The following is a 15,483-nucleotide window of genomic DNA, read 5'->3' as shown; positions in this document are numbered from 1 at the left end:
CAATGGAGGCAGAAATTGTGCCACTCAGGTCAGATCCATCAGACAGTGCTATTTAATGGGCTACTAAAATCTTGGTAGCTAGAAGTTAATGTTTCAAAGCCATTGTGCCTCATGGCTGCTCTCCAAGCCAAGTATTATTTATTTTTTCCCTTCCTCCCTGTGGTAATTAGCCACACTGGAGAGTGCCTGCTTCCTGCTCTCTCTCTGCTGCTGATGTGCATCTCTTTTATATCCCCTTATGGAGGGTCATCTCCTCTCTTTGAAGAACTCCACACTCCATTAGAAAGTCCATCAGGACCCAATGCACTCAGAGGTGAATATTTCCCATCCCTCCAAAACAGACCCAAGGCAAAAATATCTATTTCCTTTCTTGGCAATTTATGCAGTCTCCACACAGGATTGGCAATGCTGCTTTCAACAAACAGAAGCCAATCTCCTAGTGAAACTGCTTCAAAAGCACAAGATGAAAGAATGAAATTAAAAAATCACAGAGCATTTTTTTTTTGTTTCCTGGCTTTTGACTACCTGAAGTTTACCCTGAGAAGTTCACTGAAGGGCAAAAATTATTATGAATTTCATGCTGCTATAGCGGTGTATTTATTTACTCTTCAGAGCGTAGAGGTTTAAGGAAATACCAAACATTGCAGTGTCACTAGAAAATTTGGATTCTATCAGGTAACAGTTGCTTCTGCTGTAAGGAACCCCATCAAAATCCACCATGCCACGATCTCTTTTTCTCTTACATAAGCTGTGCCACTAAGAGATAATGTAGATCATGAGACAGGCCATGGCCTCGCCATTCCATGTTGGTGAATCCAGTACTTTGAGAAACAAATTGTACTGATGTAAGTTGTTTCTTCCAGTAGTAACATGCCCTTGTGAAAGATACGGATAGCCACGACAGAAATATTAATAATTCCCCAAATTAGTTCTATTGCAGGAATTTTTTAGAAAAGTACCTAATGAATATTGTTTCCATCATTTAGCTTGTTTGACTCTCACAGATAAAAATTTGGATGTTACAGCTGGCAAGGAGTTGTCCAGGCTTTTATACTAAATATTTATGTGAAATCATTTCTTGAATTTTATTTTTCTTGTCCTGTTTCCTGTGCACAAAAAGTTGAAACCCTCAGTTTAACCTCTGGACTGCATTTCTTTTCCCTATTCTGTGAGCATTTTCTCTCATGTTGAGAGAGAAAAGCGCTTGACCAAAATGACTGCATACCATTTTCCATAAAATGACTTTAAAATATGAGTGTTTATACAAGCTGATTGTTTGAATTCCCATCTATCCTGATGATACATTTTCTGGCTGCTGTGATGAGTTCATTATCTGAATTGCCAGCAGCTACCCTGCATGTTCAGCATGTTTCCAGACAGGCTGCGCTCTCCAGGATTTTGGCTGCGGTTTTTGTCTTTTATTGTTACTAAGTAGTCTGGGATTGCGTAGGCCTCTTAATGAATATGGATAATAGCATGCATTTAGATGGTACCACAAGATAATATGACTGAGCTAGCGGTTCACTACAGTAAAAAAAAAAAAAACAAAAAACCCAAAACAAAAAACAACATTAACAACAAAAACTTAACCAAAAAAATAGGAAACCCTAACCAAAAGCAAGGTTCTGATTTCAGTTGTAACTTTTTATCTCAATAGGTGCAAGAGAACTGGACTGGTCTTATTTCTGTAATAAACCACAGCAAATTAACTCAACCATCCATCTCCAAGTCTTGATCAGGTCGGATTTTGGTCATTTGGATCATGTACATTTAACAGCAAAAGTATAGCTACACATGCTCCAAGTTAACTTATCTGTGTAAATTTATCTAGTAAATTCAGTATAAAGTGACGTAAAGTGCAGAGATAACTGTCTTCCTTATCCACACTATGGAATGTACTTTCTAGGATGAGCAATTTCAGCTGTATGAATCAGACAAAAAGCAGACAATTGATGGTGGGTGGTGGTGGTTTTTCTGTTTAAATGACAAAACCAAAGGGCTTTCCTAGGAAGTCTGTTAGCAGAAGTACAAAGTCTGGATTACTCATCACAGCAGAGTAAACAAATATTTCTCAGAGTTTTGTCTTGTTATATAAAGGCTGGTCTGCTATGGAGAGGCCAAAATAGATGGGGAAATCCAGCTACTGTAATCCTCTATTTCACTGGAAGAAACTCACATGTTGTCCACTCAAACCAGCAGCCTGTTGCAAATTGGTTTTAAACAGGGTACTCAACGTTCTCAAGAATTTACCAATTCCTTCCTAGGAAGTTTAACTGCAGGCAGGCTGACTTTTTAATGTTGCATTCCTGAGGGTTAATATAAACTAAAGATTTTGCAAGCAGAATTTTTTTATGTGGTGCATGTGGATTTATGAATGCTGCTTTGATAAGACTAAGGCTAAGTTCCTGATTTTACATTGAGACTTCTGATATTTCAGTCTCTCATCTTGTATGTCTTTAACTCATTAAAATTACATTTTTTACTATTTTCCTCAGTTAAAACATCTTGTACTCAAAATTACCCTGCTTTGAACTTAGTGAGGCCTGTGTTTATTCAGCAGTTCTACCAACAAAATCCTTTTCAATAGGATAGTTGAAGCAGCATAATATTATTTAGAAATGTGAATACAGATAGCATGCCAGTTTTCTCTGTTGGAGTCAGCCCTTGTCAGTCATTTGTTCTGACAAGAGCACAGGAAAAAAGCATGGAGTATTAAGGAAAAACACAACCATCTTATTGTGGGACATAAATTATGGAAGGGCAGTATTGGCCAGTAGGGTTACTGGGTTTTTTGAAATGGTTGAATGTGAAGCTGATTTTATGGAGATTCTCATTGCTGAGATTTTGTTTTGTGCACCCTGTCTGTAGAAAACTAAACTTGTCTCAATGTAATTGAGTTACGGTTCAGTTACTGAATGCTGATACCAACACAATAAATACAGACATCAGTCTCTTCCTAAAGCAGATTTGTACTATTATGCAAGGTTTTATCTTTCTTCTGATTTCCTGGTAACTGCTGCCCTAAAAGGCTACAGTCATGTATCTTGCATACATTGACTGCTTTTGTGCAAATAAAGATAAGGATGAAATTAAAATGCAGTTTTTGAGCCTTGCTTTGCCATCTACAGCAGCAGCAGCTTTTTTTGCTAAAATGCTGAAGCAAGGCTCATAAACTCAGAACAAACACACTATCAAAGTGTTCCAAATTTTTGCATGGGTTTTGTGCTAGTACTTTTTGTTTGCAAGGCACTGGGTTCTCGAAGCACTTGGTGCAGAGGTAATTCCATTCACATCTGTAGGCTGCAAAACACACTCTCCTCTGCAAACCTACCAGAGCCTTTGCAACCAGGTATTGCAGACCAAGTGTTTGTGCCATTTCATACAACCATGACTCTCCCTGTTCCCTGTGGGTGTGAGCAGCTCAGCTTACACTTCCAGGAGAAGCTGCTGGTTCATGCAATCATCTCTTCTATTGAGTAATTTGGCTTTCAATATTTTCACCTACTCTGAACGACTTCAGACAGCCTGAAGTCGCACCTGCTGCCCCAGTGGTTTTCTGTGGCTCTACTCTTCAGACAGTTATTTTGGTACTCTGAAATACTGAATTGCATGTAAAAATTGCCATTTTGAACAAAAGCTGGGTTAAAGACTTTTATTTTTTGCTTAAAGACAAGATTAAAATACAGTTTGCAATTATATAAATTCTTGTGCCCCATTCAGAGCTGAGGTTGTACAGGTAAATGTTACAGTACCCGAGATACAAGCAAATAACCTCCAAAAATAAACACAGAACATGACAGCATGTAATTGGCTACCAGGAATAAGGCTGTGGTACAGTACTAGAGGTTTCTGCAGAAAGAGGTAGTGGAAGTCAGCTCAGAAAATGTAGAATCCTTGTACATAAAGAGAAACATCAGATATTTCTTGCAGATCCTCCTCTGGGAAGCTGAAATATCTTTTGGGAATTACAGAGGTACTGGCCAAAATCTACTGTCATATTGGTAGCTTCTGAACTCTCAAAAAGGCACCTAAGACCTAATCCCTGAAACATTTTCTTTTAACACAATGTAAATTTAAAAAAATTCTCTTTAAACACATCACCTAAAGTCTTACTCATTTTTTCTTTCTCATTCAAAAGCTATATTACAATTTTTCCTGGCTACTAGCTTCAAGTGGTTACTTTTGTTTAAATAGCTTAATCCTTTCACTATTAATAGATGTCTCTAAACAAATGTTATCTGACCTTCTATTTCATGACAGAACTGTGTATACCCAGCTGTTTGAGACATGCCTTTTGGTGCTTAGAATGATTTTATTACAGTGTTTTTCTAAAGCAAGATTTTAGGGAAGGGATAGCTTTGCAAGAACAACCTAGTACTTATGCGTAAGGAGTGACTGGATTATTAAGGAGTGACTGTTTATCGCAATGGGGAGCTGTCAACACAGAAAAACCCACGTGAGGATGCATAAAGGCTGATACTGTGCTTCAAGAGACATGCATTTCTTCCAAGAAAATTTATTTCTACTCCAAGATTTTCCTTGTTCAATTAAAGATTATGTCAATCTCAAGAAAGAAAAATAAATTACTCCTCGTTTTCTCTGGAGCTGTTTTAATGGAAAGGCAGAATCTCAGTCAAATTACTAGATCAATCTCAAGAAAGAAAAATAAATTACTCCTCATTTTCTCTGGAGCTGATTTAATGGAAAGGCAGTCAAATTACTAGGAACTCACAACAGGAGGATTAACTTGTTCAGGAACAAAGCTTTCATTAACAACAGCAGGAACTGCTGCAAATGCTAAGTTTTCTTTTATGGGGAAGCATATCTGCCCAAGAAAAGTATGCTTTGTGTTGGGTTGTGGCGAATAAAGAAAAGGAAAGGATGGTCAGCATTGAAATCCTCTTCTATGGCCATGCAGAGCATAGCAATGCCAGCAGTGGCAGCTGCAGCTTCCGTGCCTTCCTCATTCACTTCCACAAAAGCCTTGTGGACAACTGCAGAGAGGAAGAGGTCACGTGCCCCTGACATTCCCGACAGGTCAGCCTTGCCACTGTCAAATACATCCAGCAAGCCCATAGCAGCTAAATCTGTTTTAAGGTCATAGCTTTCCTCCAGCTTAAACTTTGGCAAACGCACGTGAACGTCAGCGGAATACAGATGCTCTGGACGTGTCCATTCCTGGATCTTCTCTAAGGTAAGCTGCTTTTCCATCTAGAATTAAAAGGACAGAGAGCATTACTTATCACCAGTGTAGTATTTCATTTTCAGTAATATTTATGAGGCTTTATTTATAGAACATTATAAGAGGGTAAAGCAGCTATGCAAAAATGAACATACCCGTATCTTTGATAGCTAAATAGAGATTAAAAAAATACTATTTAAATTAGGTGGAGTCAGTGCAGTTTTTACTTTACAAAGTAATGTAGACATTTGCTTCTTGCTGCAGTGTACAGAAGGGAAAATCATGCAGTGATGGCAAGCCAGTCTTCTTACTGTTTCATTTAACTAAATGGAATTACCTAATTAAAAACAAGTAATGAAAATCATAATCAGAGAGCTCAAAGAAGCTCGTCATTTAATGCAAAACAGTCTCACTACTTTATGGTTAAGAAAAGAAAGACTTTCAAAGCTACTGAAAATAATTCTGTCATTAAAAAGAAACAGACGAGGCAAGGTACTTCTCACAGTTAACTCTGTTTTCAGTCTCCATCATGGTTCATTCAGTTCAGCAGAGGACACATGAACACAAGCTACAAAATTAGAACACAACTCCTCTTCCTGATGCAGTACATCCATTTATTCTTTTCCTGCTGTACTAGTAGAGAATTGTCTAAAAATACACCAGATAGATCTGGTGCCCTGGGAACATCGGTTCACTAAGGCTTTAATTTTGAATGGCCCAAGTTAAAAACACTGAACAACTGCATTGGCTTAGATGGGTCACCTTCTGCAGTCCAGTGGAGTCCTCTTCAGTGTCATCAGGTAACAGGATGATCATACTAAGTTCTCTTCCATCGTAAGGCAGTTCTAAAACACGGATCTTCTCTTCAGGGATGTATCCAAAATTAAATTTATTTTTCTGATACATCATTTTTACTGTCCTTCTTTCATTCTGGATGGATAAAAGGCAGAGAGGAAGAGGTCTGTTACCAAAAGTAACAGTTAAGGAAATACTCATTTAAAGAACCAACAGAAGACAAGTTAAAACTGCATTTATGTAAACACTTTTCCTCTATTATAAAACTTCTTTCAAACTTCTGACTGCCTGTTTAATAACGATTTCCTCTGAAGAAGTAATGAGTTTGTATTATATTTGGTTCTCCTTTGGCTTCTATGGCATACTCCTCACAGAAACCAAAACTGTTTCTTCAAACTGTTGCATGAAAATGTTAAGCCAACAAAGACCAACTCTGTTTAGCATAAAGCAGACGGCTGCATACAGTAACTTGTAAAGCTGTTAACATAAGCAGAATATAGAACAAGAAGATGGGGCTTAATCAAAATGTCCTGTCATTTCAAGACTGCTTAGCTAGCATCACAAACAGACACAGTTCATAGCTGCTGGTCTGCTGCAGACAGAAACCCTGCTAGGTCCTAAACCATAGGTGAGAATTGTCTCTAACACTATACTGGTAAGTAAGACAACAGATAGCTTGCTGAATATGCAAAAACACTAAAATCCATACAAAATAATTAAAATATTAATAAATTGCTTTGTATTTCTTAAATATTTTATCTGTAAGCAACGCTTCACATTACCACCTATATTATTAGACCTTTTCATTAGATATGTCCCACCAGGATGTATCTGTATTACCTTATTTAACCGAAATGGTGCATCAGTGGTGTCAGCTTCTTGAAATTTCTCTGCCCAGTTCGCTTTGAAATAAATAGCATTCACCAGTACCAGCTTGGTCATGCTATCAACTGAGCCTTCAGCCAGCAGATCAGGGATTTTGCCTTCAGAAGCAGCAGAAAAAAGGGTCACAACAAAATCATGTAGTAAGTTGATGGCATATAAAATACACATAGAGAAACTGATGCCATAGAAATACTACAAATATAAAACAAATCTATTCCTGTAATAATGTGTATTTCAGTAGCTGTCTCACTACTTCACCATACTTTTCTTAACACACACACTACTATAATTTGATATACAGTGATTTGATGAAAACATAACATTGTCAGTCCAAACTGTCACATGCAACTCATGTATTCCTCATACAAGAACTACAGAACACCAACATTAAGGAATACTGAATTTAGAAATACATATACAATATATATATGGATCAAGACAGACTAAGACAAATTCTCCAACTTATGAGTACATCTCCATGTTTAGGCATCTCTCCTGCACTCATGGCCTGCGCACAAAACAGAATGGACAACTCTCAGGACTTATGGAATTGTTTAAATGTCTTGCTTAGGTAATTTCTGGTTCTGTCCATGCAACAAATGAGTATCCCAGGGCAGAATTAAACTACTTGAAAGACAGCAGAGAATAAAGCCCATTCCTTCTCCCAAGATAAGAAACCCTGCCAGTTATTAACAAAAAAGTAATTTACCTTCAGTTTTCTCCTCGACCCATTGATTAATTTCTTTCCTGGCTTTGTCACAAGCCTGAAGAAAATCAACTGTAGCCAAGTCAGCTCCATATAATTTCCGTGTATTAGTCAGGAAATCCTAGATTTTGGAACAATAAGAATAGCTTTCACTGCATGAAGATAAGAAAACATCTAATTCTCAGGTAGATAAGATATACTCAGATTGTCACCAACTCTGAGGTGGGGTTCTAACAGTGGGGGGGAATTCTGAAGTTAGAAGTTTTTTCCCCACTCTTAGAGCAAGCCTTATAGCACACCAGCCATGTTTAGAGCTGATGAGGTGCTTACTGCAGCTGTTGCAATATTTACCTATCATTCTTCTGAAACAGGCTCAAGCACAGCTGGAATAAAACAAAACTTTCCAAAACAGCTGAAGAAGGACAAAAATATCACACAAAGTTGTAATTCACTGGTGAAGAGGCATGTTGTTAATGCATATTGGATATCCCCTCCCAAATAAATAGTGTTTTCAAAAAGATTGAGGTAATGTGGTACTACTCCAATGAAAGTCCTAGAAAGCTGATTGCAACAGGAACAGAACTGGCTGCGACCTAAAAAGCTGGTTGTAATGGAGTGGGATGTCATGCTAGTTATTGTAAACTAAGAACATAGACCAGTGATTCTTCTCTTGAGAACAAGAACAGCAGAAGTGAACAGGAGCAGAAAAGGATTTGCTGTGTTACACCCTTCAGGTGAGAGGCACAGATGCTCACAGCTATGGAAATTCACACGGCAAGTATGAAGCACTTTTGTCAACTTCCCAGAAAAGTTTAGAAATAGGCTTGGAAATAGTTCTACTTCATAAATACTCAAGTAGCTGCACTTTCCCCCCAGCTCCCACCACATGCCATCCTGATGTGCACCACTGTACCTGCAGAAAGCTGTAGGACTTCTCCCCAAAGAGCCGACTGGCCAGCCGTAAGAGATAGGGAGCATTGCTTCTGTTTATATCCGCTGTCAGAGCCTGGAATCTTGAATGAGCATCTTCAACTTTGTCAAGATGAAGCGTCTGAAATAAAAAGAAGTGAACTAGCTGCTGTTGATACTGTCTTAAAAGAACATACTGTGAATCTGTAGGGTAAGCCTGATGCAGCAGGGTAGGATCCAGTAGGTAGGCTGAAGAAAGAGAAAAGGCTGGAAGCTGCTTTGAGACTTCTGAAAACCCCAAAGAATGAGTCAAACTGTCCCTCGGTGCTATGCTGCCCATGTCAGCCACTTGTATTGTGATCCTGGCTTATACACAGTCACAGCTGAAGCTCTTGATCACAGCCCCAAATCCTGACTGCATTTCTGTGGGCCTCTCCTCTGAGGGCCCAAGAACTCATTCCCAGGTGAGGAATCAAAAAGAGAGATGATGCCATTTTGCTTTCTTGGTTCCCCCTTTGGCCCAAGGGGATGTGGGGTTGTATATTTTTACAATATACAATCATCACTATCACAAGTGAGGTATTAAGAAAACTTCAAGCAATTTGTCCTTTATAATTAATTTATAATGAAAATGTAACTCCTTAAATATGCACTTCATATACACTTTTTATATAGAAATATATATACTTTATTTTATATATATATAAGTATTAGGTTTAAGATCAAGTGCATTACTGCAATATCTCTTTACCAGTACCTCCTCTTCCAGAGGCAAGCTGGCTGGCCAGGGCTTAAAGTTATGACAGCAGAAGCTGCCAGACCTCATGGACAGGGATGTCCATACCAGAGCAGGACATTCATATTCAAATTTAATCTGTGTGTTTGCCAGTAGTGAAGACTGCTGTGAAGGAGTGATTGGATTCAAAGGAAAGCCTGCTCTTTCCCTCACTCAGGCTTTGCTGACCACCTCAGTACAAGCTGTGCTGTACAGGTGCGTGGCTGAGCAAGAACATCACAGAAGCAACCTTACAATAGAATTATGATCCCCGAAACAAATTTTTGTGTCCCTGCAAACAGCTCTTGACATTGTTAATCGGTCCCACTTTAATTAGCACTGTGTTCATAAGTGAAGTATTATGGTATAGAAACATGCCCTGCTGAGGATGACTGTGCTGAAAGACATTTATTTTCCCCCCAAGTTCCTTTTGCATGATTTGTGTTGTCAGTAGGTTTATCCTAGGTGGGGCTGTCAGTCTGATTACATGAAATATGTTCAAAGTCTGTTTGAACAAGTAGTGGGGAAGTAATTTTATTGAGTAAGCCCAGCAATACCCAACAATATAAAACAGTTCCTCCTAAAGTCCAGAATACAAAGGTGAAATTATTCATAGGCAAATGCATGAGGATGACTGCAATGAGGAGACTCCCACACCTTTTTACAGGCGTTAGCCTAACGAGGTTGCAAAAATAACAGTGACTGAGTCCCTTCCGTGACAAGAGGTTTCAGGGGAAACTGGCACACTCCGATGTGCACCATTTTTGCAATTTATAAGGAGGTTTTTTTTAAACTATTGTACCTACCCAAAAGCTACAGTAAGGATAACCATGCAGACCCAGCTCCTTCGAGATATCCGGGTGCCTGTTAGTGAGAGACTGGTACCTAGGTAGCATCACCATGTATCATTATAGCTTTAGATATAAAACTATAGAGTGCTACTGTGTTTTTTTTACAAAAACACACAGAATTAATGAAAATGAACATACCGTTGGTGATCTTGTGTTATAAAGTAAGAGTTTGTCAGAAGATCTCATGAAAACTCATAGAGCCTCGCTGTGGGAAGTTATGATCAATTTAAAAGGAGACTGACTAATGTAATTAGTTTCCTCTGTCAAGAATTAACTACTGAAATTAAATTTACAACAAGGGCCATAGAAAATACAGAGGGCTCTGGAGCAGGGTAGGCAGAGAGTAACTAGCTGCAGAGTCTGAGAAAAACTGAGTGTGCATGACAAAAATCTTGTCCTGAACAAAAAAAAATCACCCTCATTTCATGTCCCTTCCTCTAAAACACAACCCTTTTCAATGTAAATAAAATATAAAATTAATGACCATTTTATTTTACTAACCTTCAACACCTGGGCTTCTGTATTACCTTTGGCCCCCAAAAGGACCATGGCCAGAGCAGCAGAGATACTGACAGGAGAAAAGAAGACATTTCCTGTTGGGTTGGCCTCACTCAACCTTCTGAACAGATCAAGTGCAAATCTGCTGTTGGCATTAGACAGGTTCTCCATGGTTATAGCTGAAAAATAAAACAGTTGATAAGGACCCTGGGAAACATTCTTCAAACACCTTGTCTAACCTTGTGTGACTCACAGAGTAAAGACTGGATTGAACTGGATGCAGCTGCTTACAGAAACAGCAAGAATATCATCGTCAGTGCACCTTATAATTAAAAATAATAAATCAGTCACATTGAAAAATCAGGGGATTTTTTTCCATGCTAATGGTTTGTTCCAGCCTTCCTTATTATACTAACTTTACAGACATTATTTTTTAAAAATTCCTTTCATGCAGATCTGAAACTGGAAGTGTATGTGCTGGTAGGGCTGCAAAAGTCCCTCAGCCTCACAGCCCCAGCCCACGCCAGGGCTCCAGCATTCCCTCTGCTCCTCTACAACGCACAGAGAACATTCAAAGTATCTGCTCAGGGCCATTCAGACACCTCTCAGACACCCGCCCGCCTTCATGCCACAAATCCATGGCCCTGAGCGGTGTCAGCCCTGCCAAAGGCTTCCGTGCCCGCTGCCTTCCAGCAGCGGAGAGCACGGCTGTTCCCGCTGCCTGCCCGCCGCACCCAGCACCAGCGGGCTCGGGCAGGGAGCCCGGCGTGCTGGGGGCTGCAGGTGACCGGCGGGGACACAGGGGCAGCGATGCCTTTTGGGGAGATGCTCAGGAGCAGGCTGGCAGGCGCAAGGGCCGGGTCAGGCTCAGAACCCCTCCCAGGGCCAGCGGCTGCAGGTGACCGGCGGGGACACAAGGGCAGCGATGCCTTTTGGGGAGATGCTCAGGAGCAGGCTGGCAGGCGCAAGGGCCGGGTCAGGCTCAAAACCCCACCCAGGGTTTTTGAGCCAGGACGGCACCGCTGGATGCTGCGCCAGCCCCCGCTCGCCCAGCTCAGAGCCCGGCTGCCCTGCGCCTGCTTGCAGCCGGAGGAGTCTCGCTTTGTTTCTTTAGCTCCTCCGGACGCAACTGCGTGGAGGAGTTCACGCCAAAATTTGGATGTTTCCTGCACAGCCCTTCTACAGCAACTGCAAATCATCACCATCGGCTTCCTCCGTGCCAGACCGACAAACAGCCGGCAGATTTGCCATGTACTTACCGAGCTGCAGGCTAAGGAGAGACCACCAACACCGCTAAAAATACCCAAACCCAAGCCCCAAGGCGTACTTTCGCTTTCGTTTACCTGCCCTCACTGCGCAAGCCTTCCACCCGAGCCAGCGGCCGGACAGTGCCCACCCCCGGCCCGAGAAGCGCCCCCCGCCCCGCGCAGACCCGCCCGCTGAGGCGGAGAGGGGAAATTTCCCCTCCTCGTCCCGTTCCCGTAGGATGCGCCGGGGCAGGGTCGGAGGCAGCCAAGTACTGCTTGGTCACCTACCTGCCGGGCAGGACGGAGCGGGCGGGGTGCGATGGGATGGATGGATGGATCGGAAGGAGCCGAGCGGCGCGGCGACAGCGCGGTGCCACCCGCGGGGACCCCGCCGGGGCGGGCAGAGACGGCGGGGGCGGGGCGGCAGGTGTCACCCCGCGGCCGCTCCCGTCCCGCTGTCCCCGATTTTCCGGCGGAGAGAAGAGGGAGCTTCGGGAGAGGGATTAACCAAAAACCCCCACCCTGCCCCAGCGGTAGGAGATCCAGGTGTTTTAGACCCATGGGGCAAGCGCATCCCTGCTGCCCAGGGAGGCTCCTCTCTGCCTTCCCACCCTGTGTCTCTATTTACACTCATCTTTTATGAAGTTGTTTCGCTTTTATTTTTCTTTTTAATTTCAAAGAAACTAACTTTTTCTGTGGTTTATCACAATCTTCGTTCTCCATCAGTCCTTGGGACACCCCCAACTATCCTGCCCATATTGGTTTCAGGTGCACAGCCTTTTAAGTGCAGTGTGTGGCATGCATCCCGGTGATAAAAGTGTTGGGTCTCATCCCAACACATAATGCTTTTGTTTGCAATAAGCATTATGTGTTGGGATGCACAAAATGCACATAATGCTTTTGTTTGCACTCCCCTGCACATAACGCTTTTGTTTGCTTCCCCTGAGACAGGTGTTACTGTGCACTGCATAAAGGATAGGCCCATCTAGCACCTTTCAGATAATGTCCAATGAGCCTTGACATCAACCTATACAAAAAATCAAGAGGAAGCGTTGCAGTGCTGGCCAGAAAAAAAAAATATCTAGGGACCCCCTTGTTATCCTCTGAAATACCTTGAAATCCTTTCAAGGCCAACCACTAATTCATGGCGAGCCAAGTAAGCACCTTGGGTTTCACTATCCAGCAAAATCTTGTGTTTTAGCAAAAAACTCCAAACCAGCTACATAGAAGTGAGTATTACAGGAAACAATTTTCAGAAAACTGAAAAAATACACTAATAATAGCAGCAAAAAGAAACACACTTCTACAGCACTTGGAGTTATTTCAGTATTTCAAAAACAGAAAGTGCAAGAAACATCCCCATGTCAGGAAAGCTGTTTCAGTTTTGTCTCTCATCTTCCACAGTTAGACTACATTCTTGTTAAAGGACTAAAACCAGGTGAACAGTAAAAAACTCAAGAACTCCTGTGGTGATGGTTCTGACCATAAACACCCTCTAAGGACATCTGCTGCAAGATTGCTCTTTACTAAGACCTGGTCCAGTTGCTAGCCAAAACTCCACATCTACACAAGAAGCTCAGCAATACCTGGAACAGGCTGCCAAAAACTCCTTTCAGCTCCAGGCAATGAATCAAGGCACTCAGTGGGTGAGACTGGAAGGTAAAAGGGGAGGGTAGCTACAAAAGTGCTCCAGCCTTGTCACAAGCAAAAGTAACTTCTTCACTCCCATGGGCTCTCAGTGCCTGACTCTGCCTGCTGGACACCAAAAGTGAAGTCAAGCACAGAAGAAGTGTTGCAAGAGCAAGTGGGATGGTTCTTGTGTCAGCCAGAACCTGGAGACCTCTGCACACAGGCACAGGAGGGGTTGGACTTGGCAGGTGCTCTGTTTCTCTAAGCAGCTCCCTTATTCCTGCCAAGCCCAAGATCAAGATCACAGAAGAGGGTGCAGGCCCAGCTGAAAGAGACAATGAGTGCAAAAGGAGTCAACTTGTTCTAGGGATATATAAGTCTATATAATTTGTCTCATGGCACCTATGCAGCCAAGACATCTCCTCCTTAGGGACAACAAAATCTGCCACAGAACAAAATGCTGGAAGTTTTGTTGTGCCGGATAAAGAAGAGAAAGGGATGATCAGCTTTGAATTCTTCAGTGAACATTACTTCAGAAATTGTAAACATTAGCACAGCTGTGGCAGCAGCTGCTTCAGTGCCTTCTTCATTGACTTCCACAAAGGATTTGTGAACCACTTCAGAGAGCACCAGATCATTACCAGGTGAGATTCCTGAGAAGTCTGCCTTGCCCATCTCAAATGCATCAGGCATTCCCATGCTGCTCAGAAGTGGTTTCAGATCATAATTTTCTTCCAGTTTAAATCTGGGTAAAGACACCCTCAGTTTTGTAGACCTCATCATTTTTGGACTGATCCAATCCATCAGCTTCTCATATGTAATTTCCCTTTCAAGCTAAACAAAAATCATGAATTTACTAAATTGCAATGAGAATATAGCCAGTTACAGAGCCAAAAAGCACAAAACATGCATCATTATTTCCCCAGAGTTTATAATGGAGATTAATATTTTTTTCCTTTTTATTTTCAATATGGGGAGGAAATGCAACAAAACTTTTGGAATAAATTCCTTGTCCACAGTGCCAAAGAAGCCAAACTTGTATCCTACCCTCAGCACAAAAGAGATCCTGCCCTTTCCTCTCAGCCTCTTTCCAGCCAGTGAGCCACACACCACCTGCCAGCTCCCAGCACAGAACTCCTACTGGACAGGCCACAGGACTCCGAAAGAGCCCACCCAAAGTCCCCCGCTCCACATTCCATCATCTGTGCCTTCCCCACAACCACAGCTGACCTCTGCTCCTGAGCAGGGCCAGCTCTTCTTCCAGAGCCCCTGGCCAAGGGAGCAGCACACAGCCTGAGCAGCACTGACACAGCAGGGGCTGTCACTCTGGGGACAGGGACGAGAGGGACATTTCTGATGGCCTTGAGCACCAGAGACACAGTTGCTCTGCAACTGAACTGCAGCTCTCTGTGCAATTCAGACTTTCTTCCCTGGAGGGATTCAGCATTCAGTCTTTGCACTCAGTTCAACTACTTACTCTTTCCAGGCCTGTGGATCCATCCTGGATTGCATCAGGGAGCAGGATGATCATGCTCAGTTCATTACCCACATAGGGGAGCTCAAGGATTTTGGTCTGCAAGTCCCCAATGTAGGTCATGTTAAAATTGGCCTCCTTGAACATCATCTGCACAGGTCTGGTTTCATTCTAGACATCAAGAGATGCCAACAGTTAGTGCTGAGCTTCTCTGCTGGTCTCACACTACGAAGCAGGCAGCAAGTTACTCATGGCCTTTTAGGATTTCACATTTAAGACAAGAGAGAACTGATCTCACACTGATCTACAGCAGCCCTACCACTACCTTTTGGAAAGCACAGGGTAAAACATGGTCATGTGCAGCAGCAATGCACAATATTGCACCACAAGTCAAAAGGAGATTATTCATAAGCCCTGTATCCTTTTGGTGTTGCATCTTGAAACGTGGTTCTTATCTTACACAGCTGCTGGGAATTAAAAATGCAACATTTTCTCTTTGGCAGCTTTTTAACACATTCCAAGAGGGAGAGAG

At 42.1% G+C, this 15,483-nt stretch overlaps 2 protein-coding genes across 2 annotated transcripts; both read right to left on the bottom strand.

Moving 5' to 3' along the window:
* Positions 1 to 3,637: 3,637 nt before the first annotated feature.
* Positions 3,638 to 11,980, bottom strand: SERPINB1 (serpin family B member 1). The gene is made up of 8 exons (XM_039698477.1): positions 11,945 to 11,980; positions 10,605 to 10,780; positions 8,482 to 8,619; positions 7,572 to 7,689; positions 6,818 to 6,960; positions 5,945 to 6,112; positions 4,725 to 5,211; positions 3,638 to 4,645 (listed from the first exon to the last, which is right to left on the bottom strand). Exons 2-7 carry the CDS (start codon positions 10,770 to 10,772, stop codon positions 4,810 to 4,812), a joined length of 1,137 nt encoding a protein of 378 aa, XP_039554411.1. The 5' UTR covers positions 10,773 to 10,780; positions 11,945 to 11,980; the 3' UTR covers positions 3,638 to 4,645; positions 4,725 to 4,809.
* Positions 11,981 to 12,908: 928 nt separating this feature from the next.
* On the bottom strand, positions 12,909 to 15,408 carry LOC120497256 (serpin B6-like). Its single transcript, XM_039698478.1, has 2 exons — positions 14,955 to 15,408; positions 12,909 to 14,311 (listed from the first exon to the last, which is right to left on the bottom strand). The coding sequence occupies exons 1-2, from the start codon at positions 15,099 to 15,101 to the stop codon at positions 13,904 to 13,906; spliced, it is 555 nt and encodes a 184-aa protein (XP_039554412.1). The 5' UTR covers positions 15,102 to 15,408; the 3' UTR covers positions 12,909 to 13,903.
* Between the last annotated feature and the right edge of the window lie 75 nt (positions 15,409 to 15,483).

Source organism: Passer montanus, unplaced genomic scaffold, assembly GCF_014805655.1.
Source record: "Passer montanus isolate IOZ18808 unplaced genomic scaffold, ASM1480565v1 scaffold126, whole genome shotgun sequence".
In the NCBI taxonomy this organism is placed as follows: Eukaryota; Metazoa; Chordata; class Aves; order Passeriformes; family Passeridae; genus Passer; species Passer montanus.
This window is presented reverse-complemented; position numbering and strand designations above follow the sequence as displayed.